The sequence below is a fragment of the Phacochoerus africanus genome, chromosome 8 (assembly GCF_016906955.1).
Source record: "Phacochoerus africanus isolate WHEZ1 chromosome 8, ROS_Pafr_v1, whole genome shotgun sequence".
In the NCBI taxonomy this organism is placed as follows: domain Eukaryota; kingdom Metazoa; phylum Chordata; class Mammalia; order Artiodactyla; family Suidae; genus Phacochoerus; species Phacochoerus africanus.
The window spans coordinates 116,115,211-116,141,004 of NC_062551.1; the positions used below are offsets into that span (position 1 = coordinate 116,115,211).

At 40.0% G+C, this 25,794-nt stretch overlaps 1 protein-coding gene across 1 annotated transcript in view; it reads right to left on the reverse strand.

Annotated features, from left to right (window-relative positions):
- KLHL14 (kelch like family member 14) overlaps positions 1 to 25,794 on the reverse strand; it is a 98,717-nt gene that overhangs the window by 47,987 nt on the left and 24,936 nt on the right. The window contains exon 2 of the mRNA XM_047794069.1: positions 22,547 to 22,668. Coding sequence (XP_047650025.1) covers positions 22,547 to 22,668 — 122 coding nt within the window. The remainder of the gene's footprint in view (positions 1 to 22,546; positions 22,669 to 25,794) is intronic.

Here is a 25,794-nt window from a genome sequence, read left to right on the forward strand (position 1 = left end):
AGAGATGAAGAAATGGATTGAAGTGGCTATGGAAGACGAAAATGACAGCACTTGTTGACAAGATGAAGAAGGGATTGGAGGAAGGAGACAAGTCAGGGATGACACTTAGGTTTTCAGGTTGGGGAGATGGAGATGTCATTCACTGCAACAGAGACCAACAAAGACAATGGGTTTGGAGGCAAGATAATGATCTTACAGCCAAGTGGAGATGTTCAGGAGGTAATTGGAAATACAGTGGTTGGTTTCAAGAGAGAGGGGTGGGAAAGAAATACAGTTTAGTGTTCCATCAACTGTTAGGGATGCCACGTGGCAGGAGGGGTGTTCAGGATGGGAAGAGGGCTCAGGAGGATATTCTGCTAAACTATAGTACTTAGAGAGTAACCAGAAAAAGAGGCATCCAGGATTACTCGAGAAAGCACATTTTTCACAAAGTCACATATTGGAGTAAGAAGATGACTTAACAAGACAGACACAGTTCCATTGAGATGAAGGACATGGGAGAAGTACTAGAGGTACAGAATGGATGATCGCTGGACCAGAAGTCATTGGCCAATAAACATGCTGAGTTCTCCAGATTTCAAGACCAGGCCCACTAAGCTTCCTCAGATGTGAACAGTGTTGTCATGATTCTCCTCCTCCTCAAGTTCTTCGTCTTCTCCCTTGGAAGTGCATGTGTTTAAAGGTTATCCCCTTCATTAGTCTTATTAAATGGAAATATGGGAGAATGATGAGACGACACAGGGGCAAGATGACAAGTGCAGGTGTAGAGAACGAAGCCCGTTCTCTGGAGAGAAGGCTCTTGGCTCCCATGTGAGCCAGGAGGTAGCTGGTGCTCTGAGGCTGGCGATTTCTGAGCTACTCTACCAACTATACCCTCCAGCCCATGACTCTGGATACTTAGATAACATGAGGAGGCAGGGCACAGCAAAAGTGGCAAAGGCCCATTTAAAATCCTGCTAAGAGGGAACCTGGGGATTTCTTTGCAGAACTGATCCTTGAGCAACATGGTGGATTAATCCAAGTGTAATTTACAGTTGGCTCTTTGCATCCACGATTCCTCTGCATCTGCAGATCCAACCAAACACCATGGTGTAGGACTGAAAAATATCTGCATCTAAGTGAATCTGTGCAGTTCAAACCTGCCTTGTTCAAGGGTTAATTGCAGCCTGCAGAGTGGCACACACTTGGGGCCGTTTTAGAGAGGCAGAGGGGAGCCCCTGTTGTCCACCAGCCCTGGTGCACTGGTACCACACACTACCAGGTAATAGGGAAGCCATCTATTTAAGAGATAAAAGAAAGGAAAAGAAGATTTCCCTTCAAAGCTAGTTTGAAAAATCAAACTAGATTTTTATTGAGCTTAATAATACTTATTTTAAATGATGTGTTATTGCTCAGTCCCTGAGCATTTGTTCAGATTTGATGCCCATGAAATTTACATTTTTACCGTTTTCTGTTCCCTTTGGGGAAGAGTTCCTCTCCTCCAATCCTGATACATTCAGTTTTGTTTTTTTTTGTTTTTTTTTTTTTACATTTTTTAAAGTATATTTGATTTACAATGTTGTGTCAGTTTCTGCTGCACGGCAAAGTGACCCAGTCATATATTCTTTTCTCATACTATTTTCTATCATATTCTATCCCAAGAGACTGGATATAGTTGGATAATTAATCAAATTCTTTTTTCACATGACTGGTCTTCCTCAATTACCAACCTGAAAATCTCTGCAGGGTGAAAATGTCAGGGACACAAGTGTGGGGACATCTTCTTGAGTAGTCTATTTTTTCTTTCTTTTTGGCCACGCCCACAGTATGTGGAAGCTCCCCAGACAGGGATGGAATCCACAGCACAACAGTGACCTGAGGTGCTGCCGTGACAACACCAGGTCCTTAACCCACTGGGCCACAAGGGAATTCCTCCAGTAGCCTCTTTCTGCTTTCAGGTCTCAAGCACAGGGAACCCACTTGCCTGATCTACCCATTTTAAATCCACAAGTATCCATCTGCCCTTGAAAAATAGTGTGGCTCTCCCATAGGACTATTCCGGCAATGGCTTCTCCTTCATCATTTAGTGATATTCAGAGGCCCCAGCTCAAGCCTATGCCATCCCTCAGATGTGTAGCCCCTTTTCTTGTTTTTTTCTTTTTACTGCCACACTTACGGAAGTTCCAGGTCAGGGGTTGAATCAGAGCTGTAGCTGTAAGCCTAAGCCACAGCCACAGCAACACTGTGTATGAGCCGTATCTGTGACCTACGCCACAGCTTGTGGCAATGTCAGATCTTTAATCCACTGAATGAGGCCAGGGATTGAACACGTATCCTCATGGACACTAGTCAGGTTGGTAACCCATTGAGCCACAATGGGAACTCCTGTAGCACCTTTTCTGCATCAGAAGCAGGCTTCACGTCTACTGTAATATGAACATCACTGACAAAAAAAGAGGAAGCTGGGAAAAGGGTGAGGCGCAGTATGGCAGCAGAGCCGTGCCCTATGCAGAAGGAACTCGGAGCTCCACAGGGATCGGGGCTACTGCAGACAGTGCCCTCAGTTCTCACTTCAAACACCACTCACACTTTCTGATACAGGTGAGTCAAACCACGAGTTTTCACTTTGTCACATTAATGCGTGCAAAGCACAACTCGGTACCATGGAGATACTGTCTTCAACATGGCCAAGAGGATCATGGGGAAGAAGAAAAGCCATCCATTCATGGTCATTCCTACTATGGGGGAGGAACTTAGGATCACACTGGTCACAGGCTTGACCTGTAACTGGTGTGCACGCTTGGTGGCATCATGGCACTGTCTCCTTGCTACCTGCCTCTACTCCAATTTGTTTACTTGGTCATAAGTCAGTTTGACACAGGAGAAAAGGAATTTGGGTAAGCCAAACCAGTTATTACAGTTCCAAAGAACTGAAAACACTGCCAGTGGAAGAGCTTGGTATCTAATAAAAGGCAGCTTCGTGAAGCATGACTGCTGGGCCCTGCAGAGGCACTCACCACCCCTGATGGCCCTGCTCAGTTCTTCTGGGTGCAGATGCTATTGACCATGTCTTGAGGCTCCCTTCCCTCTACCTTCTGGCTGAATTTGGTTTCTGAAGATTGAAGGAGGGAGGAGAGAAAGGTCAGAGTATTTCTTCCCCTCGCTTCCTTCTTTTGAGTCAGTATGGGCTGCCTTTCTTGTTTCAATGAAGTTTCTAGTTCTGGTAACATCTCTCACCCCTTGCCTTTCAGCTCTAAGAGTGGTGACAGTGTCCCACCGCATTAGCACTGGGGGTCGAGAAAGGGAGTACACATGAGGTGTTCTTAACCCTTGTCTATATCTATTTAAGTAGCTCTCTTATAATTAAACATCTTCTGTTTCCTGAGTGATTCATCAAATATGCTTTAGCTTCAACATGGCACCTGTGAGCTCTCACCTCTGCGTTATCCGCAAGCAAAGAATTAATCATTTTTCATTCAAAATGGCTTCAGGGAAGTCAAAGCCTCTGAGATATACTTTTCTAAATAATCCAGTTGGGAAAAAAATACCATGTTAAAAAGAGTTCAAATAATGTCAGTTATAGGTCAAAGAACTCCTAATAAGGTTTCATGGAACATGGCTTAATAGAAAGAACACTAAACTAAATTAGGTCAGAAGCCATGGATTTGAGTCACAGATTCATCAATTACTGCATGACCTTGACAAGTCACTTAACCATTCTGAACTTTAGTTTTTTCTCATAGATCAAACAGTGATAATAATGCCTGTCCTGTTTATCTTACAAGGGGATTGTGGGAGACCCAATGAATGGATTGACTTGAAAGTGCTTTCCAAGGATATAACCCAGCGTGGTTATAAGGCCAAAAGGTATCCAATAAACACATAAAGTTCCTCAGAGACAAGATAAAAGCAGTGCAATGTGGAGTTTGAGAGGTAAGCTTTGAAGCCAGCTGCTTCGGTTCACAATTTGGTTCCCCCATGAACAAGACTTGACTTTGGTTACCTCATCAATAGAATGGGAATAATAGTGATCTCAACCTCACACTGTTACTGTGACTACAGAATGGGATAATCTGTGTAAAGCATGGAGCCTAATGTCTCACATATAGATGTTCTCCATCCATGTCAGTTTCAGCCACGAGGTGGAGAGAGGGCCCCTTAGTGGTGGCAGCGTCAGACAAGGGTGCAGCATCTGGTTTTTGGAGTCAAAACTTCATGCCTTGGAGTATTAACTCATATATTTACCAGCTGTAAGTTTGAACAAGTTATTTACTCTTTCTAAACTTTAGTTTTTAAAATATTCAGGATAATTCTGTCTGCCTTAAAATGGCATCTTGTGAGCACCAAAAAGAGGTATGTAATGTGATTAACATAATATGTATACATATAATAGGTGCTCAATTAAAACGGTTATTACCATTTTGGTATTGCTAAAATCAAAACGCACTTTCCTTGTCTTTTTTTCTTTTTTTTTCCACAGCATGTGGAAGTTCCCAGGCTAGGGATAGAATCTGAACCCCAGCAGCGACCTGAGCCGCTGCAGTGACAACACCGCATCCTTAACCTACTGTATCACAAGGAAACTCCCCTTCCTTGTCTCTTTATCCCTTACTTCTTTGGCATGTGCAGTCTGTAAAGAGGCTGGTTTACATAACAAGTATCTGCAAGTTCAAAGATAGAATTAAGACAAGCAGAAAAGCCTAACTACACATATATAAGGGCTGGACATATTTCTGAAAGGCTGACATCTCAGCACAAGCAGTATGTGACCTCTGGGAGGACCCCGTAGCTAATGAGCTTATGCTCAGCTACTTTGGGCCTTGCCTGTGGCCGTGGCAAGGGTAAGAACTAATCCCCTGATTCAGCATTTGCCCCATTTCTGTGGGGCGTTGTCCTGTGAACCAGGCAGGGCAGTGGAGGTAATTGACAAGGCAAGTTTAATGTTGACCCCTATGTTGCTGGTTGAGAAAGTGTTTCATTAAGGTTCAGAACAGAGTCTGTCTAGAAGTTAAATATGAAGGTCACAAAATATTCCCTGAGGGTCACTACGGCTTGTGACTCAAGCACATGATCTGTGGAGGGAGATTACCTGAGTTCAAATCTTGGCTTTACTTCTCATGGACAAGTGCTTTTACCTCTTTATGTCATGGTTCCTCCTCTATAAAATGTGGGTCATAGCAGAACTTGCATCATTGGATTGATTGTTGTGAGGATTAAAGGAGTTAACATATAAAATGGCTTAAGTTAATAAATGTTATGCTTACCATGCGAAGTATTTTATTACGAAGTGGTGATTTGTGAATAAAATAGATACGTCCTTAGATTTGAGAGCAAGGGGTGGCAAACTATGGACTGCAGGTCAAATCCAGCCCTCCACCTATTTCAATAAATAAAGCCTTATTGGGACACGGCCTTGTTTATTCATTTACGTTTTGGCTGTGCTGCTTTCATGCTATATTGGAAGTTGAATAGTTGCGATAGAGACCTAATGGCTACAAAGCCCCAAATATTTACTATCTGGCTCTTTGCAGAAATACTCTGCTGACTCCTGGATAGACAACTACTACTAACATATTTTTCTCAAAGGGAAAAGATGGCATAGAATTTATTTGTTCTGGGACATATGTTTATATTCATGAGTTTGTACTCTGTCAAGTGTCATATCATACACTGTAAATAAGTGCAACTCAGAAGACCTGGGAAAGTACTTCTGTGTGCTCACCCTGCCCCCATCAGTTCTGCTTAAGGAAGCAAAATGCATGAGAAGATGCTACTAACTTACTCTCAGCAGAATAAGTGACCTTATTCTCTAGTCATGTTAGTGGATTTGCACTATTCCAGCCTCACTTTCAATGGGGTCTCATTAGCAATAGTCATATTAATATTAATTAATGCTTATATGGCACTGGTTGGGGTGCCTGCGGCTTGGAAAAAGAAATCTCTCTCTATGAACCCAGGTGAGCTGTAAAGGGAATCGAACTCTTTTCCTTGGCTTTTCTCAGATCATGATAGAGTGGATATCATATTTGTAAACGACTAAACTTTATTTGGTAAAAGGAACAAAAGTGCTTCTTTAAAAGCTATGTATTTTATGTTTATGTTCCTTATTTAAACAAACAAAAAACCAAACAAAAACAGAATATGGAGAATTTAAAAATTTCCAAAGGTCAAATATCCTAAATGTCCATTGATGAATGGATTAGATGTGGTACATATGTACAATGGGATACTACTCAGCCATAAAAAGGAATAAAATAATGCCATTTGCAACAACATGGATGCAGCTAGAGACTCTCATACAGCGGGATTCTCAACATGGATGCAGTTATAAATTCTTAAGTGAAATCAGTCAGAAAGACAAAGACAAATAACATATGATATCACTTACATGTGGAATCTAAAATATGGCACAAATGCACCTATCTACAGAACAGAAACAGACTCAGACATGGAGAACAGACTTGTGGTTGCCAGGGGGAGGGGGAGGGAGTGGGTTGGACAGGGAGTTTGGGCTTAGCAGATGGGAACTATTTCATTTAGAATGAATAAGCAATGAGGTCCTGCTGTACAGCACAAGGAACTGTATCCAATCTCTTAGGATAGAACATGATGGAAGATAATGTAAAAAAAGGAATGTGTGTGTGTGTGTGTGTGTGTGTGTGCGCACGCATGAATGACTGGGTCACTTTGCTATACAGAAGAAATTGGCACAACATTGTAAATCAACCATATTTAATTGAAAAAAATTTCCCCCCCAAAGGTCAAGGAAGATTATTTCCACCAATGAAAATGCTGGGTGGTGCCACCCTTCTGGCTTTATCTTGTACCCATGTCCACGCAAGTTTTTGGGTTTGGGGCTGAAACAACCTGCAGCAAGGGATGGAAGATGATTCCCCGGTGCTGAGACTAGCAAATGAGTTGGCCGTTAGAGATACATATAAATTATGAGAACCATTGTGGATCGTTTTCTGAATTAGATCAAGAAACCTGTTTACCGGAAGATGTGGTATATATACACAATGGAATACTACTCAGCCATAAAAAAGAATGACATAATGCCATTTGCAGCAACATGGATGGAGCTAGAGCATCTCATACTGAGTGAAATGAGCCAGAAAGACAAAGACAAGTACCATATGATATCACTCATAACTGGAGTCTAATATCCAGCACAAATGAACATCTCCTCAGAAAAGAAAATCATGGACTTGGAGAACAGACTTGTGGCTGCCTGATGGGAGGGGGAGGGAGTGGGAGGGATCGGGAGCTTGGGCTTATCAGACACAACTTAGAATAGATTTACAAGGAGATCCTGCTGAATAGCATTGAGAACTTTGTCTAGATACTCATGTTGCAACAGAAGAAAGGGTGGGGGAAAAAATGTGAGTGTAATGTATTCATGTAAGGATAACCTGACCCCCTTGCTGTACAGTGGGAAAATAAAAAAAAAAAGAAAAGAAAAGAAAAAAAAGAAAAAAATAAATAAATAAAAATAAATTGTAAAAAAAAAAAAGAAACTGTTTACATATATTTGTGACAAACACAATATAGGACAGCAAACCTTGAAAATTTAATAATAATATTAAAAGCAAATAACCATTACACTTCTCCTTAATTTATCTGCAATACATCTTTGATTATCACTCAGGTGGGGAAAATGATTTGGGTTTTTGACAAGAATAAAGACAGAAAAGGACACATTATCATTAAAAAAAAAAATGAAAGCTCTAACATGAAGAAAGTACTTTAATCCTAAGGAATTTTATGCACACACACAAGAGCAGCTACCAATACTTGGTAAAGTTAACAATTTTGGTAATGCAATAAACTCCAGGCAAATTTATGAATGAACATGAAACAAAGGTCTGAGATTTACCATGCACCCAGACTGAGGAATGCCTTTACAAGCTTAGCACAGTGTAAATAATATAACCAAACCAAGAGTGCAAAATGCACAGCTTTCCCCTCTTTACAAAACCATATCTTGGCACACAGAGCTTACAATCATAACTTTTTTAAGTGAGGAGGTACATACAGAAACCAGTGGTAAAGTTGCAAGGCTCCAGGAAGTGAAAATCACCCCCTTCTAAAATAATTTTTGCCTACAAACTATTGCATTGGAGTGGATAAGCAATGAGATCCTGCTCTATACCATGGGGAACAATATGTAGCCACTTGTGATGGAATGTGATGGAGGATAATGTGAGAAAAAGCATGTGTGTGTATGTGTGTATATATACATACATACACAATGTACATATATATGTATGCATATGTATATGTATATATACATATATACACACATATGTACATGTGTATATATATGTATGTATGACTGGGTTGCTTTGCTGTATAGCAGAAATTTACAGAACATTGTAAATCAAATATAATAGAAAAAATAAAAACCTTGAAAAATAAGGAGGAGTTCCCATCATGGCTCAGCGGTTAAAGAACCCAACTAGCATTCATGAGGATGCAGCTTCGATCCCTGGCCTTGCTCAGTGGGTTAAGGATCCGGCGTTGCTACGAGCGGCAGTGTAGGTCACAGATGCAGCTCGGATCCCACGTTGCTGTGGCTCTAATGTAGGCCAGCAGCTACAGCTCTGATTGGACCCCCTAGCCTGGGAACCTCCATATGGCCCTAAAAAGACAGAAAAAGTAAAATAAAAATAAAATAAAATACAATAAAATAGTTTTTGCCGAGAAATAACCCAATACATAGAGTAGTCTTTCATCTTAAATTAACAATAAAGGGGCTAGTGGAAGTTTCAACAAATACACATGTATATTTAGGATCTTAATATATTCCATTTGTGCAGAAAATATTTTATTTTATTCTGCTTACAATACCAAAGTCTAGTCTTGCTTCACCTTTAACTTTTTACAATTTGCACTCTGTTATTACTACAGTAATGAGAAACAGAAAAGGGTTTGGGCTCTGGAGCTTTATTTGGGTACACATTTTGGCTCTGTCATTTACCATCTGTGTGACCTTGAGCAAATGACTTAATGTCTCTGTGTCTCCATTTCTTCCTCTGAAGTAGAAATAATCATAGCACCTAATACCATAGAGTGTTGTTGTAAGAATTAAAGGAACAAATGCAAGTGAAGTGCCGAGAATGTGTGCCTTGCACACAGCAAGTGTTTAATGGCTCTTTGTTTTATATATATATATTTTTTTTCCTGATGTGTGTCATTTGCCAAGTGTGGTGATATGAACTGGGTCCACCCCAAAGATGTGCTTAAATACTTTTTTCTCTTTTGTAGGCCGCACTCGCGGCAATGGATGTTTCCAGGCTAGAGAACGAATTGGACCTAGAGCCGCTGGCCACAGCCACAACAACGCAGGCTTCGAGCCCCATCTGCAACCTACACCACAGCTCACGGCAATGCTGGATCCTTGACCCACTGAGTGAGGCCAGGGATCAAACCCACATCCTTGTGGATACTAGTCTTGTTCTTTTCCACTACACCACAACGGGGACTCCATATGCTTAAATTCTAAATACCAGTACCTGTGAATGTAACCTTATTTGGAAATAGGGTCTTTGCAGATGTAATTAAGTAAAGATGAGGCCAGACTGGATTAGGGTGGGCACTAAAGCCAGGGACAGCCCTCCTAAGTGAATGTGACCCCATCACACAACTTTATTCAGAGCTGCACTATTGATACAGAAGCCATTTGTCCCAGGGGGTACTGTAAGTTTCAATTCAGTTCTACTAAGCCATATTGAAGGTGCTCCACAGCCACATGGGGCTAGTGGCTGCCATGTTGGATTGTGTAGATATAGATAGAACATTTCCATCACCGCATAAAGTTCTGTTGGCCAGTACTAGATGATATTTCTATTGTACTATGATTTATTTAGGAGGCAAGTAAAACAAACAGACAGGTTGTGTAGAAAAAGGAATGTGTCATACTCTTATAACATGGGTAAGCAACTCCATCACTTACTAAGGAAAAAAAAAAGTGAACATGGTAGAGTCGATAGTTGGACATCTGCTCACAGGAAGCCTCACTTGTTGAATGATCTATTGTTTTCTTCTTAAAGTCACCTATATCACTGCTTTTCTGTCATTTGGACAAAGGATATTGTATTCAATTTGTGTAGACTGAAAACTAGCTTATATCTAATGCCAGCCATCACTATGGAAAAGTATGGCTTATTTTACCTGCATCCTGGCAAAATGCAGCTCGTATCGAATTGGTTAATTCTCTGGTCCCTTAATATTGTGAAGGAGGTAAATGCTACAAAGCGACAAATGAGATCAAGAAATCTGTGAGCTACGATCTCTCTCTTCCTCTTCAGATCTAATCATACAGATGAATAAATTGCTATGAAAAATACCAAAAATAAAACTAAAAACAATGACTGAATCATTTTTTTTAAAATCTCATGTACTCTGTGTTCAGGTAGCAAGAAATTTAATTCCAGTCCAACCAGTCTCCTGTGATTTTTTTTTCCCCTTTCATCTAAGATATTTTTAATGCTCAGAGGCGTTATAATAGAAAAGGAGGTATTTTTGCCTGGTTTATACCCATCATCCTTACCATTACAACAAGACAAAAGCATTAAAGTAAAATTAATCATGTCAAAAGATTTTAGCAAAAACAAGTGAGACCATGCATAAAGCATCACTTTGTCTAGTGTGAAGTCACGCTCTGATTAAAAACATATAATGAAAGTGAAAGTGATACATCATTGCCTTAGCAGTAGGATTTTCTGAAAGTGCTTTGCGGTTCTCAACATAAAAATGTAGCAGGATTTTGGTCTTTGAAACTCACAATGATTATTGTTCTAGTTAGATAACTGGAATTCAATCTTAAAATCTGTTCTTTAAAGAAATGAAGACAATGACCAAATAAAGCATGTCAGTGGGATTAATAATTAGCACACACTGTAAGGAGCAGCAGTTTGCCTTGATATCTAGGCACAGAGGTAAAAAAGCGTCTGCTCAGCACTCCCCTTTCACAAAACCTTCTTTAATGCCAGCTACATACAGCAAGGCCCTTAAGATATCTTCTATAAAGCATAAGACAATATAATTAATAAATATTAAGGAATGATCACTCCCCAGTAATTGAGTCACTTTGTGTACAATACACAATGAAAATTCGAACTGGCCAGATAGTCACAAAATATAGATTTGGTTCCTTGATGCTGCCATAGAGTCATGTCATTGAGTCTGAAAAAGAATAGTTTGCCAATTTGTACTTTGCCTTAATTAGTCCATCAGTTTTATCAGGATGCATCAGTTTTTTCAGTATTATCAGGACTGATAATAATCAGTCCCCTGAGTTTTCATTTTTTTAGGTAGTAATTTTGAAAGTCATTTCAATTCCTTTTTTGTCATTTCTCTCAATAAGAAAAACCATTCTGTTCTATGGGGATTGGTGTATCTACATGATTTATATCTCTATATGTGTTTGTAAAACTATATTATAGATGAGTAATAGTCAATATATAATAAACAGCAGGAATAGTAAAAATTACATAAACTTGGATATATTTAAACCATTTGAGGAGAGTCAAAGGTAGAAAAATTCCCTCCCCAATGCATTATAGTAATATTTCAAGTGTACTTTAAAATTTTTTTCTTTCACATAGAAGCATCTAATCTTCTGTGAATAAAGAACAGTCCTGACAATAAAGTGACACTGATGCAGGAAGAGACAGAAAGAAGCATGGAGCTTCTTCATCTTCTGACTAAGAATTGCTTGAGGAGTCATGAGACTATTTGCATGTGACAAGGAGAGTGAACCAAATATTCACTGAACATGAGGGTGCCTTGCCATAATCATCAGGGCTACCCAACAAATATTCAGAGTATCCTCCTTCTGAGGGCTTGGGAGGATTGCTGCATTTGATCTATCGGTATCTGCCCAATAACATGTGTTAATTTAGGGCAGAAGCTTCCAGAGTCAGTGTGAAGTTTTTCTCTCCCCGCTGCCTTGGCAGTGATAAGCCAAATAGTGGATTTTCCATCCATCTGACTCCTGGCATGAGAAGACAGGGAACAGAGACCTAAGGAACCTACCATAGAAAAGAAAGAACTATTTACTTATCTAAACCACCAAGATTTGGGGATTGTTGTTATGGCTGCCTAACTTAGCCTAGCCTCTAGCTGATACAGGCAATGGTACTAAGAGGGTCAGTGGCTGAGGACAAGGAAACTGATATTGGAGGGTGGGAAGATGGACAGCACATTATGGTTTGGAAAACCAGTTGGTGAAACTGTTATTTGCTCTTACTTGAATGGCTAGCTGGGATTTAATAAACTTCCACCTTCAAGGGAAGAGGTTGGAAAACAGAGAGTTGATAGTAATGTATTGGTTGCTGTTGGCTGCCCTTGGCAAGATATAAAAAAAAGAGATGATCTCACACATACAAAAAAATTGACCTATTTATAAGCGGGATTGAAAGAAACACAGTCCAGAAATTGAGGCCTGTTCAGCAATGGAGGAAGCAATGTTTTGCAGTCTCATCTGGTAAAAGATAAAATTGAAAAGACCTTTTTTTTTTTTTTTGTCTTTTTGCTATTTCTTGGGCCGCTCCTGCGGCATATGGAGGTTCCCAGGCCAGGGGTCAAATCGGAGCTATAGCCGCCAGCCCGCATCAGAGCCACAGCAACGCCGGATCATGGATCATCAACCCACTAAGCAAGGGCAGGGACCGAACCCGCAACCTCATGGTTCCTAGTCGGATTCGTTAACCACTGTGCCACGACGGAAACTCCTTGAAAAGACTTTTGAGGCCAAAAAGGCCAATTAAACCTCAGCTAATTGACGAAGACCAAATTAAATGTATGGTTTTCATCACCGAAAGTTCACCACCTTAGAGTATCTTAGAAGAACGTTTCAATGAAGTGTGAGACACCAAGTAAACTCTTCTAACTCAGGGTAAAGGGTAAAAGGAGAGCTTTCCCACTAAAGCTAGTGGTAGATATACAAATATAGAGAGTATGAAAGAGGGAGAAAACAGGGAATAAGAAAACAAAGGAAAAAGCAAGCCAAGAAGTATATCAGAAAAGAAATGTTTACATGGTCCCTGGCCATGGAGTGGATGGAAATATAAGAAGACAGCTACATTTTCTAGAGGATGAATTACCAAAAAACTCACCAGTGTGGACTACATGAGGCTGTGAATTAGAGATTTAAAATAACCACTGTCCCCTAAATGTATTGGATGGGGAAAGTACTTAGAAAACTCTTCCACTCTCAGGGAGTACACATTCCTCAGATTCACTTCAGATAAGGAAGATAATGGAAGGCTGATCTCCCAAAGGGTTGGAGTCATGGTCATGGGAACAAAGGACAATAAGCAGAATTAAGAAGAAATCTAATCAAGGAATTCAACCTTGGATAGGCACTCTTCCAAATGTCTATTTGGTGGGATTGCTAGGTTGCCATGCTCTTTCTAAACTGAAGTTTATTAAGCTCCTTCTGTCTCTAATCCATCACTGTGCATTATGTCTGAGGGGACCAAAGAGTTTGTCTCTGGTTGGTTCCCTGATCAGGAGTCTCAAATGAGCCTGATACTGGGATGACTGTCCATCACCCAGAGATTGAAAATGAGCTTGATGTGTCTTTGCTCCTTGAGGTGGGGAGGGGTGAGTATACTTTGAGCATCATACAAAGAATATCTGAAGTCTAGTAGGATATATTACAGTAGTCACATAATTGCATTTTTCACCAAATAACTTGAATTTTCCTCCTCTGAACTCTCCTAAGATTGTACATTCCAGCCCCCTTGAAATAGGATGTGGTCCTTTGACTGAGCAGAAATGACAAGGGTCATTTTAAATTGCCAGTATAAGATGCTTGCAGCTCATTCTTCTCCCTGTTCCACTGATGGTGGAAATACATATTAAGATGGAGTCCCATATCCCTGGATCCCTGAATGACTCAGATATCCTCTTCCAACCTGTGCTGGGATATAGCATGAATTAAAAATAAGGGTTTTTTTTTTTGTTTGTTTAAGATTTTGGAGTTGTTTGTTACCACAGTATAATCAAGCCCATCCTGACAGATACACTTAAGCTTCATGCCAAAGACAGAGAATTCCATTCTGAATCAAAAGTGTGTCTTCATTCTCAAACTTCTAATGAGAAGGGAGAAGACATGATTCACTTCTGTTTGATTATAAAAAAATACATAATGGACTCAAATGGAATAAAAATGTATCAAGGGACAGCTATACTTGAGATACTGAGCCCAGAGCTTTATTTGTACTGTTTCATTTAATTCGCACAATAAATCTAAGAGGCGAGTATAATTATACTCACGTTGGAGGTGAGAAGGACCAGAGAGAGAAAGCAGCATGCTCAAAGTCTCACGTTCAACAATATCTGGGGTGTATTATAATTTAGATCTATCTGTAATGAAAGGCAGTACATTGTTTCTGTGTGTGTGGTTTCATTTCTGCCACTGCTTCCAAGACAGAATTTAAATATCAAGAAATCTTCTTTGAATTATGGCTTGTCAGTAATCTTCCATGCAAATTTCATCACTTACACATCATAATTTGCAATTTAGTCCATAAACCAAGACTATAGTTTTGACCTCTAGGAGGATATTCATTCAATTAACCTGTACCAGTTCTACTCTCTGAATGTGCTACTGCTCCAAGTGCATTGGATCCATTTACATTTTCATGGGTTTGATGGGTCAGTGCAGATTAAATCCCATTCATCTGCTTGGAGTCTTGACTAATAGCACTTGTTGGTGAGACAGATTGGTGTGGTATGTGAGGCAGCACTGTGTGATGGAAATACAGAGACCAATGTTCTATTCCTCATTCTGCCACTTAATCATTGTGTGGCTCTGCATACAACACCTTGCTCTTTCAGTCACTTAAAGCACAAGCCAAAATTGTGAACCTGCCATAGATATGCTTTCATGGTCAGGTTTCTCCTACATCTTTATTACATATCATGTCTTTCTCCCTCTCACTCTTTGAGTTCAGCCATGCGCCTTCTTCCTGCAGGGTCTTGGGACTTAACTATTAACTAACCTGGTACAATCATCTCTCACATCTTTATCTGGGCACCTGGCCACCTCTGTCCCGTCGTCCTTTAGTTCTGTTCATCCTTCAGCTTGAATGTCACTTCTCTGCTGATATTTTCCATGATTTCTACACTAGAGCTGGTCTCTCTGTTACAAGAGCTTATGTATTTTATACCCTTCCTTCAGAGCAGTATCACATGTTTTCATTACATATTATTATCTGGCATTATTTATCAATGCTGATTCCCTCACTAAATTCTAAACTTGTTGGAGACAGATGACATTTGCTTTGACTCAGCCTTGGTTTCTTTTTTTTTCTGTATCTAGAACAATGCCTGCTGCAAAGACTGTATCACTTATATTTGTTCAATGAATGAAATTAACGTGTAAAATGAGAGGGTTGAGCAGGAAGATCATTTAATCTTTTAGTACTCACATTCAATGGTTTGCCAGACTTCATCTGCAATTTGCCTGGGATTGACACAGAGCAAATTTAAGCAGCCCTCATGACTCACGCCTCCTTCATGCCAGATTCAGTAGCAAATATCACAGCTTGTGTGTAAAGAAGGCACCAGAATTATTTGTACACTTGCCGTTCTCTGGAGAAAAAGTGATTACTATATTCAAGGGAGGTATACACCAGAAATAAAGTCAACCAGTTTTTCTAGGCACCCAACTTATTTGAAATACAGTATTTGGAGTGACCACCACACATATTTAAAAAAAAAATCTATGAAAAATCCACTAATGCACTGGTGCATGAATACACAGTAGCAAATAATTCAAGATATATAGCAATGTGCAGCCATGTATCTCAAATTAGAATTGAGCTCATTGAAGGTAAAATTAGATGCTAACACATTTAAAAAGTCCAAACACAATCCTCTCTCCTTCTTCTTTGTCCAAAGTCATGGAAACAATTACTCCATGGACTGAAATAAGAAGTTCCAAGCTAAGAGAGAACAATGGCTCTGCTATTATATAAAACCTTTAGATCACTGTGTTTCCAGGAATACCAAAAACATGAGAAGAGTATCTCTATTCTCAATTCTTAATTCTTGACCCTATCTTAATAATTCCTTGAAATAGTCCCATCTAATTTGATTCTTGGTTAACTCTCTGGCTACACCACATACTTCCTCAACCTTAGATTCTCCTATAGATACACAAATTCTTTTCAGTTTTTTTCTTTTCTTTTTTTCTTTTTTCTTTTTATTTTAAGGGACATACCTGTGGCATATGGAAGTTCCTGGGCTAGGAGTCGAATCAGAGCCACAGCTGCCGGCCTATACCACAGCCTCAGCAACATGGGATCTGAGCCATGTATGCGACCTACACCACAACTCACGGCAACACTGGGTCCTTAACCCACTGAACAAGAACAGGGATTGAACCCGCATCCTCACGTACACTAGTTGGGATCGTAACCCGATGAGCCACAATGGGAATGCTTCATTTCAGTTTCTAGAAGGCACCAATTCTGTCTTGCCTTTTGGCACTCCCAGTATAGGACCCGTTAATTAAAATACTTTCTCATCCACCTCTTTGCACCAACAATTCCTATCCACTTTTTTTTTTTTTTTTTTTGGTCAGCTTTACAGAAGATGACTTTTAGGAAAGCCTCCCTAACCTCCCATGTTTGGATAAAAGGCCCCCTTTCATGCTCCCACAGTAGCCTAATTTCCCTTGTCTGTCCTTCTTACACTCTATCCTAACTGCCTCCCAGATTCTTGGGAGGAGAGATGAGCACATTCTAGCCTACTGTCCAGCACCCAGTAGGTATGCAAGAACTGCTTGCTACCTAAAGGAATAAGGCCTATAGTTAAGTATAAATTCTTCCCCAGAATCGAGTCATTCTGGAAGCAGCTCGTTGTTTTCCAAGGTTCTCCTGCAGTGAGAAATGCACTATCTATCAACTCTACCTACCTGTCTAGAAATAAAATTAAATAACTTGTGGGTTTTAGTTCTTGGTAATAAAGATCATATGAATAAAGGAAACCCACAGGTATAAAACCCTCAATTAAAATTACTTTTTATTTCTTTCAAAACAAATCAGTATAAGAAATGATGATGTTCTTTCAGCTAACTTGACTCTCCTGCAATATATCTTCAAACCACAGAAATGAACTGAAATCAAGAAACAGAAGGACCACGAAAAAAGTCAGATTGAAAGTATAAATGTGCAGATTTATTATTCTCTGAATAGAAATTAAACCCTTCTCCACTGAACAGATATTGGATAAATATCCAACCTGTATTTATCTTTTGGAACTGGATTCAATGTCTTACATAAGATGAATTTTCTCAGTACTCTTCCTTCAACATTTATGGAAAGTATATATATAAAATGAAGTGTGTGTGTGTGTGTGTGTGTGTGTGTGTGTGTGTAAATGAAGATTCCACCAGTGTCTGATCTTTGTAAGTCTCCTAGAAGAAAGTGATGACACCAGCTCCAGGACCTTTGTGGATGGGATGAAATTCAATGTTCTTCATGGATCTGAGAAGACAACCCCAGGAAACCTCTGCACATTGGTTTGCTTTATTTTCTACCACAGAAAAACACAAGTTCCCAAATCCTTGCACTCCCAAGTAGAGGACAGAGCTGTAAAGTGAAAGGAAGAGGAACAAAAGTCCTTTTGCCGTTTGTCTAACAATGGAAGGCACACACCTTTCTCACTTAGCTCTTCTAACTTTTATTCTAACGTTATCAAAGGGAAGTCTTCATCAGCAGGTGGAAAGATAAATCTATGTTTTGAAATCCTTTTTCTGTCATTGCTCATAGGAAGCAGAAAGAAGCCCCTAATAAGTGGACTCTCATCTGAAATCTAGGGAAAATGGGAGTCCATTTCTGGGAAACACTTTTATCCACCAGTAAAGAACTTGGCCAATGGGGAAGCCAGATAAAATAGACAGCCTGCAATGTCAATGGGGAAGCCAATAAAGTCAACAGGAAGCCAAATAAAATAGACAGAGACTGTGCTATCACCTAGGAAGGAAGGTAAGCTGCTTCCACAAGAGGACTTCATAAAAACTTTGCTATGTCAGCCCCATGTTACAAAAGTCCATAGTAGCCACAGGAATTATTTTGTTTGATTTTGACATGAAGGATTGAGGGCCTACAAGTGCAAGAGGCAGGCTTTTTGCATTGGCCATTTTAGTATTCATGTCTCCTGTAGCGCTTTCTAATAAGTTAAGAATGAAACGGGAGACTGCGTGCAGGAGTGAGAAATGCAAGAAAGCAGTACTGTAAAATACAAATGAACAGAAGGGCATTTCCACTTCCCTTTCATTATTAACAGTCAAGAGAACAACAATGCCAAGTTTATTGTTAATACTTAACACTTCACATGTACAAAAGGACTGACCGTCATTTTTACAGGGTATTTCTCAACACTTTCCTGATTGAGGTTGGCGGGGGCTGGGGGGGGGCCCTCTCTGTTACTTTTCCTAACATGAATTATATAACATTATATAACTAGTTTTTTTCCAAAGAGGAAGATAAAAATGAAGGCTGTGCTAGCATGTTACCAAAACAGTCTTTGCAGTGGGAACAATGGTTCCCTTTACTCTTTGGGTGGACCAAGCTACTGGTTGGCTCACTGTTGAATTTTGTTTTCTTTATATTAGGTAGTGCCCCTTTTTCACTTCTACTCACCTCCACTCCATTCAATTCACTTTATTTTATTTTTTTGACAATTTTTTTTTACCACGCCCATGGCATGTAGAAGTTCCCAGGCCAGGGATGGAACCTGTGCCACAGCAGCACCCCAAGCCACTGCCATGACAATGCCACATCCTTAACCCACTGACCCACAAGAAAACTCACAATTTATTATTATTTGTGGATCCCTTACATAGTGTCTCTAAAACATAAATAACATAACAGAATAAGAGATAAAGGAAATAATGACTATCTTTCCTGTTAATTCTTCTTCGTTTCATTATGTGTATGAGAAGTGTGGCTTCCAGAAGTGGACATCTGTGCTCCTGCCTGTGACTGCCATCCTTCTGAAAGGGGCATGTCTGCGAGACAGGCTAGAAAATGTTTGCTCAAGCCAGGTGGGCAAAGGATTCTTAGACTGAAAGGCTTTTAAAGGTTTTGCTAGTTTGCCTATTTGTTAATTTTATGGAGAGAGTCATTCAATAAGTAAGCAGACCCCACACCAGGAACTGTCTCCTAGCGCTGTCATCCTCACTTCCCACCAATTTGTTCAGCAGTCCTTCTGAGTGAAAAAAAAAAATGCCATGGGAACCTCAGCAATCCCTGATGTTTGATCAGATTTGAGAAGAATCTGGATATTTTCTTATCCCAATAAGAGAAATTTCTTCATTTATTATTAGCCCAGAGAGTGTGAAAATTGGTCAGTTACCCAACTTTTTAATTCAATTTAGCCAAATAAGATGCTTTAATTAAAAAACACAAACCAACAGCAGACATCATCCAGATAAACTATCTATATTTGTCCAATAAACCTGAAAAATATGCTTTCACTTGGGACCATGTAGTCACAGCCCATTGGGTAATAAACTCTATTTTTTAAAGTAGAAGCCAAGTGAAATGAAGAGAGTAAGTAGAGTAGACACTTGTTTCAAGGCTATGAGCCTGCCTGGGTATAAGAAAAAAGATTCAAGATCTTTGAGTATGTTCCTGTTATTAGAACTTTTCTATACATTAATGTCTTTATGTCCTTCAACTTCAAATCCGATGAATGGAGTCAACAGAAACCCATTTATCTTTACTTCTTAGTCTATAGGTTACTATATCCAACATATGAAAAGTAGAGAAAACATCTTAGTATTATCATACCTGTTACAATGTAATTTATCTTTTCCCATGTGGAGAGATTGAATTGACTGATGCCTGTAAGGTATAAAGGTACATACAGTCCTTGTGCTAATATTGGCAGCAGTGTTACAAGAATAATAGCACCTGCAATTGATTGAGTTCATCCTATGTGCTAGGTGGTTTACCAACACAATTTTATTTTAAAGATACTCAAATGATGCTGACAGAATGAAGGAATCACGACTCTGGACATTTATATGATTTGCTCAAAATCACAGACGTGGGTTTGAATCCATGTCTGACTGATTCAAGTTCATGCTTTCTTACTACATCCTGCTATGTAAGGAGTCAAATCAGGCAATGGGAAAAGTTTAAGTAGGGTAACCATATGTTCCAGTCTATACCTGTTGTCCCAGCATAATTAACAGATCCCCATTTCATGCTTCAAAGTGTCCCAGTTTGACCTCCTCCTAAACTGTCAGTAGGAATGTAAACTGGTGCAGCCACTATGGAGAGCAGTATGGAGGTTCCTTAAAAAAACTAAACCTAGAGCTATCACATGACCCAGTAATCCCATTCCAGGGCATATATCCAGAGAAAACCGTAATTTGAGAAGATATATGCACCCCAATGTTCACTGCAGCACTATTTACAATAGCCAAGACATGGAAGCAACCTAAATGTCTACTGACAGATGAATGGATAAGAGAAGATGGAATATTATTCAGCCATTAAAAAAGAATGAAATAATGCCATTTGCAGCAATATGGATAGGCCTAGAGATTATCACACCAAATGAAGTAAGCCAAAGACAAATATATAATATTATTTATATGTGGAATCTATTAAAAAAAGGATAGAAATGAACTTATATACAAAACAGAAATAGACCCACAGACATAGAAAACAACGTATGGTTACCACAAGGGAAGTGGGGGGGAGGGATACATTAGGAGTTTGGGATTTATACATATGTGTGTATGGGTATGTATGTATGCATATACATGTATAAATGAATCATTTTGCGGTCCACCTGAAACTAACACATTATAAATCAACTACAATTTTAAAGAAAAGTGTCTCGGTTTAAACAGTAAATTGGATGATCTCTGAACAGGGCTTGAAATGAACCTAAGACTTAACTTAGGTACTATGCCAACTGCTTTAATTAATATTTCTGCCTTTAATGAAGAGCTTCAAAGTGCTAGAAAACTAGACCTTGCCTGATGAATTTGGGACAAGAGATGGATTTGTGAATGAATAGCATTTATGGCTTAAGTCTAGTATCTCCTTGTCCCTTAGCCTCTCTTGTTCCATCCTCTCTCAAGAATCTCTTGTCCCTCCTCTTTCCTCTCTCCTTCTCTCGATAATCCGTGTCTCATTCCATGTAGGCGCTCTCTATTGATCAAGTGTCAGAAAATTGATTCTTTAGTTTTACTTCAGCTTGAGTTTCTGATGAATCTTAAAAATACAGCTTGGTCATTCATTCAGATGTTTAAACCACTATTAATGGTATTTTTGTCAAGAAGAGAATGAAAATCATTTCAAGGCATCTCTAACTTATTTTTCTTTCTTCCTTCCTCATCTGGCTGCTACTCTGCACCATTTGGTTACTACAATCATCGTGTGTGGGTATCCAGGGAGCTTTCCCGTTTCAGCTCCTGGACAGTGCTCTTGAAGGTTCGCTTGGGTAAGCCAACTCTGAAATGTATTACTTCCAGAACCACCTCACATGTCTTTGCTCCTCTTCAGCTTTTATGGGCAAACTGTTGTCCTGTTTCTATGATTTTAAAGGGTCTTCAGTAAGAGGAGAGGAAATGATTTTTTATTAAAAAAAAATCTAAGCTACATCACTGCTTAAAAGACACGGGCAATCAGAAAATCTAGCTCTCATTTTTTGTCAGTTTTAAATGTGTGGCTTTGATTTATGGATCAAAATTGCTCATTTATTATTTTATCTATACAGCTCTGGGCAATTTTGACAGTTAAAATTTAGTTTTATTGACCAGTGCAGCCACTGTGCCCACGAGGGGACTGGTGCCCACAGTCTGCTGCACTCAAGAAACGATGATTTTTGATTCCATGCCCAAGTCAGATTGGGAATCATAACAGATGTAACAATAAGTTCCAAATCTCAGCCGCCCAAGGTGAGAAGTTTGCTGTAAAACACAATCACCCTTTAAGGAGGGGAGGAGACAGGTCTTGGGCGGAAATCCGCAAACACAATTTAATGCAGGCGGGGTGGGGGGTGGGGTGGCCACGGGTCTGTCTGTCCGTCCCAACTCTGGAGCAATGGAAGGGGGTGCTTCTCTAAAGACCCAATTCTACAGAGTAAGGATTAACCAGCAAAGATACCTAAAAAGCACAATGAATGTTAGTTACAGAGACAACGAACGGAACAACCATTTTGAGGCGAGAAATTTCTTAGTGCTATTCACCAACCTTTTACTTTTCAAAAAGCCAAGACACAAGCGAAGCATTATTTCTGGAAGATCTCGGTTGCCCTCCCCCTCCATCGCAGCACACACAGAAACACCAACTCAGGGCAGTGATTTTAGGCCAGTTTTAATTTAGGCCTCTTCGACCACCAAACTGGCCATCTCTGCAATGTTAATTTAGTCTTTTACTCCAAATCCCCCAGGATACATAAACAGCCCTCCAAAGGGTAACCAATCAATAAAATGTCTAATTTGATTAACCATGTTTTCGAATTCATCAAGATAGCTCTACCCTGAAATAAATAGGTGGGTAAATAAACAAAGAAGAACACTCACTTGTGAGTATTTTCCATGTCTTCTTTTCATCGTCGTAGTACTGAACCAAATTGCTGGGGAGCCGGTCCGGTCCAGGAGGCAAACCACCAACCAATAACAGCATTTTCTTGTTAGAGCGAATTCTTCACCCAAAACAAAAGAGGAGATGAATAACCACATTATTGGCGAGCCTTTTTAGTGGCAACAAAATCATAACCATCAAAAGAATGTTCCTTGCTTGCAGATTTCTATTTCATTTTTTTCCTGTTTCTTCTCCCATTCATGTCTCAACAATTTTTTTGAACTGAGCAGAAAAATGATCAGAACAGCGACATATCCCCATACTCCAGGAATAATAAGCTCCTTTTATGCAATTTGTTAAAGGTTCATTCTAGAACGACCTTTTTCTTATATTATCCCTTTAAATCATCACTCTTTACAGCTGAGTACACATGAAATGCTTTGGAGTTGTACTAAGGTTAAGCATTAAAGTTGCATGTCAAAAATCGTATTAGTCAAAATCATTATTATAAACCATTCTCCACTCAAAGAACCTTGAAAAAATTAAGGTTATGCAGAGTTTGTGAGCCAACTCTTTAATCACCTGGCGAACTTCAAATACCAGTTGGGTACAATTAGTAGCACAGGGCTAACTGGGGTGGGTTCACCAGAACGAACATGAACATGACTTTCTGTTTAATTTAGCCCAGAGACTTCTGCCTTTATCCCCTGCCCAGCTCCCCCCACCCCACCCCACCCCAATCCCAGGGCACCACTGGTGACACAGCAGCACCAATTGGTAAAAATGAGACTGTGAGGTTGTTTTGAGCCTCCCCAGAGTGGAGCCCTGCCAATGCTTGCCACTGATCCAGCGGCATGGACTTGCTCAACTGTGCAAAGTCACTCTAATTCCCTCCCTCTGTTTTTCTACCTTCTCCCCCAGGGGGCAACCACTGAAAGGAGTGACTACCCACCCATCAAGAGCTGGCAATTCGCTGCTATTAACCGTGACTGTGATTCCCAGTCTGCCTGGCAGTTCCTGGGAACAGGCCTGCAACATCTCATATGCAGTAAAAGCTATAAGATGCACCCTGGCCGGCACACTTGATCTGATGGATGTATGATCCTCTGGAACAGTAATGGATTGAGCTCACTTGCGATTGGAGCGGGGAGGAGAGGCCCAGACCCCCACATGGGGCCTGCTGATTTAATGGTTGCTTTACATATAATTGAACTTTTCATTTACCTGAAAGGCTGAAGGTGGTGGTGGAAGAAACGAAAAAACCATGACTGAAGGAAAAGGTCCATAAATATAAAAGGGTTCCTCTTAAATATGATGGCAACCCACCGTGGGGCTCTGAATCTATTCTTACGTATTCAGCCCAGTCGTTCTGATCCAAGGACGCTTGGCGAAGTATGCCCTTGTGGAGAAGCACTGTTTGTTGGTTAAGAACCTAACATTCGGAGAGTTAACTTAATACAGTTAATGACATTTCCATGTGAAGGAAGGGAGCGAGAGAATTCCTTTAATGAAACTCCGGTGCCATTGAATGCATCATATGGGCCTCAGCAGAAAAAATAACTTCTAGAGAAGCTCCTATTAGGGACTCCTGAATAGGAGGAATGGTGCTTGTCCAAGAATGTTTGATGTGCTATCAGCCTGCAATACTAACTGGGCCACACACAAACAAACAAACAAAAAAAAACCAAAAAACCTCAACTTCTTTGAATTTAAAGTACCTTGGAACTGTACCCACATGCCTCAGAGCTCATTAGTTGGGAAACAATACCAGAATACAAGAGCAAAGAGTTCCATATTTTGAAGATTTCAATGCTTGGGGTGGTTTGCTGAGAGGGGTTAAAAACTCAGTGCAATAAGTACCTCTCTTTTATTTGCAAAAATACATACATAATTCAGGTGCCATATAATCTCCTACATGCCTAGCTGCAGAACTACAGAACACCATTTTTTTGGACTGTAGTTTTTAGCCCAAATAAGCAACCACTCTGTGGGTATAAGTCAAGATGAGAGCGAATATATTTTTAGATTGCTGTCAGTTACCAAGTGTAGATTGACCTGTTCGACCAGATCTGTGTCTGGCATGACATCACATATCCACAGGCTCCAGACTGGAAGTCGGGGAAGATGGACCAATATCTCCCCTTAGACACAGAGGCAAGGACTCATGGAAGTGGTCCTTCCCTGTAATTAAATCTCTGTTTTAATACAAAATAAATGTACTGCTTTCAAATTGTGTTTCAAGAGTGACAAAGGGAGATCAATGCATGACTTGAGTATGTTCCTAAGGGTGTTTCAGCAATTGATAAGGCCAGCTTCCCTGGACCAAGCCCATGGGCGCTTTGTAACACCTCCTTCAATGGACTATCTCTGCAGGTGAAGCGAGGACATAGACTTTGGCCTTTCTGTCCAAAGAGGCAGTCATCGACATCTGCCCCCTAACAACTGGACCAAGATGACCAATACTCAAGCCACTGAACAGCTGGCAAATGGTACCAACATCCACCCTGCTAGCAAAGATGATTCAAAGGGCGAGCTGGCACAGCAGCAACAGGAGATTCCACGTCAATGAAGATAAGTCACTAACCACCCAGGCCTGCTCAGGGAATGTGATGATGAGAATGACATGGAAGGAAAGGAAGTCCCAGCTCCCAGCATTAGCTCCCCTCATTTTTTGTGAAGGAACAGTGCTCTGATGCAGACGGGTGGGCTTTTTGGTGAGTGAAAACACATGCTGAGTCTTTTGCACTGTTATACCATCACTCATTCAATGTATGGCTAACTCGGAGTATTTTGTTTCTAAAGCTTATGTTGTTCAATGTTCTAGCCTGGTATTGATATTATTTAATTCTAAATAAAGTTGAGTTATTTAATTCTACTTTGTGAAGGTGAATCGCATAGAAACCCAAAATGGCATAAAGCATGTGAGAAGTGGCACTGCACAGAAGAAAGAACACATAAAGTAACAAAACACATTTGAGTGGTTTTTCTCACCATTTTCTCCATTGACTCTCATATAGATATAGCTTCCTTTTGTAGTGAAGTGAGAAAGTTTTTAATAGTCAAGTAAAGTGGCAGAAACAGCGTTCAGACCCAGGCCTTCTAACTCTACCAGGCCCAGAATCTTTTTAAAATTCAAATTTATTTTTAAAATTGTTATTTTGCCGTAATTTCTGATTAGGACCTAGGTGACCTGGATTCGGGCTATTGTTGCTATTCAGCAGAGTGACTTTGTATAAATTACTTGACT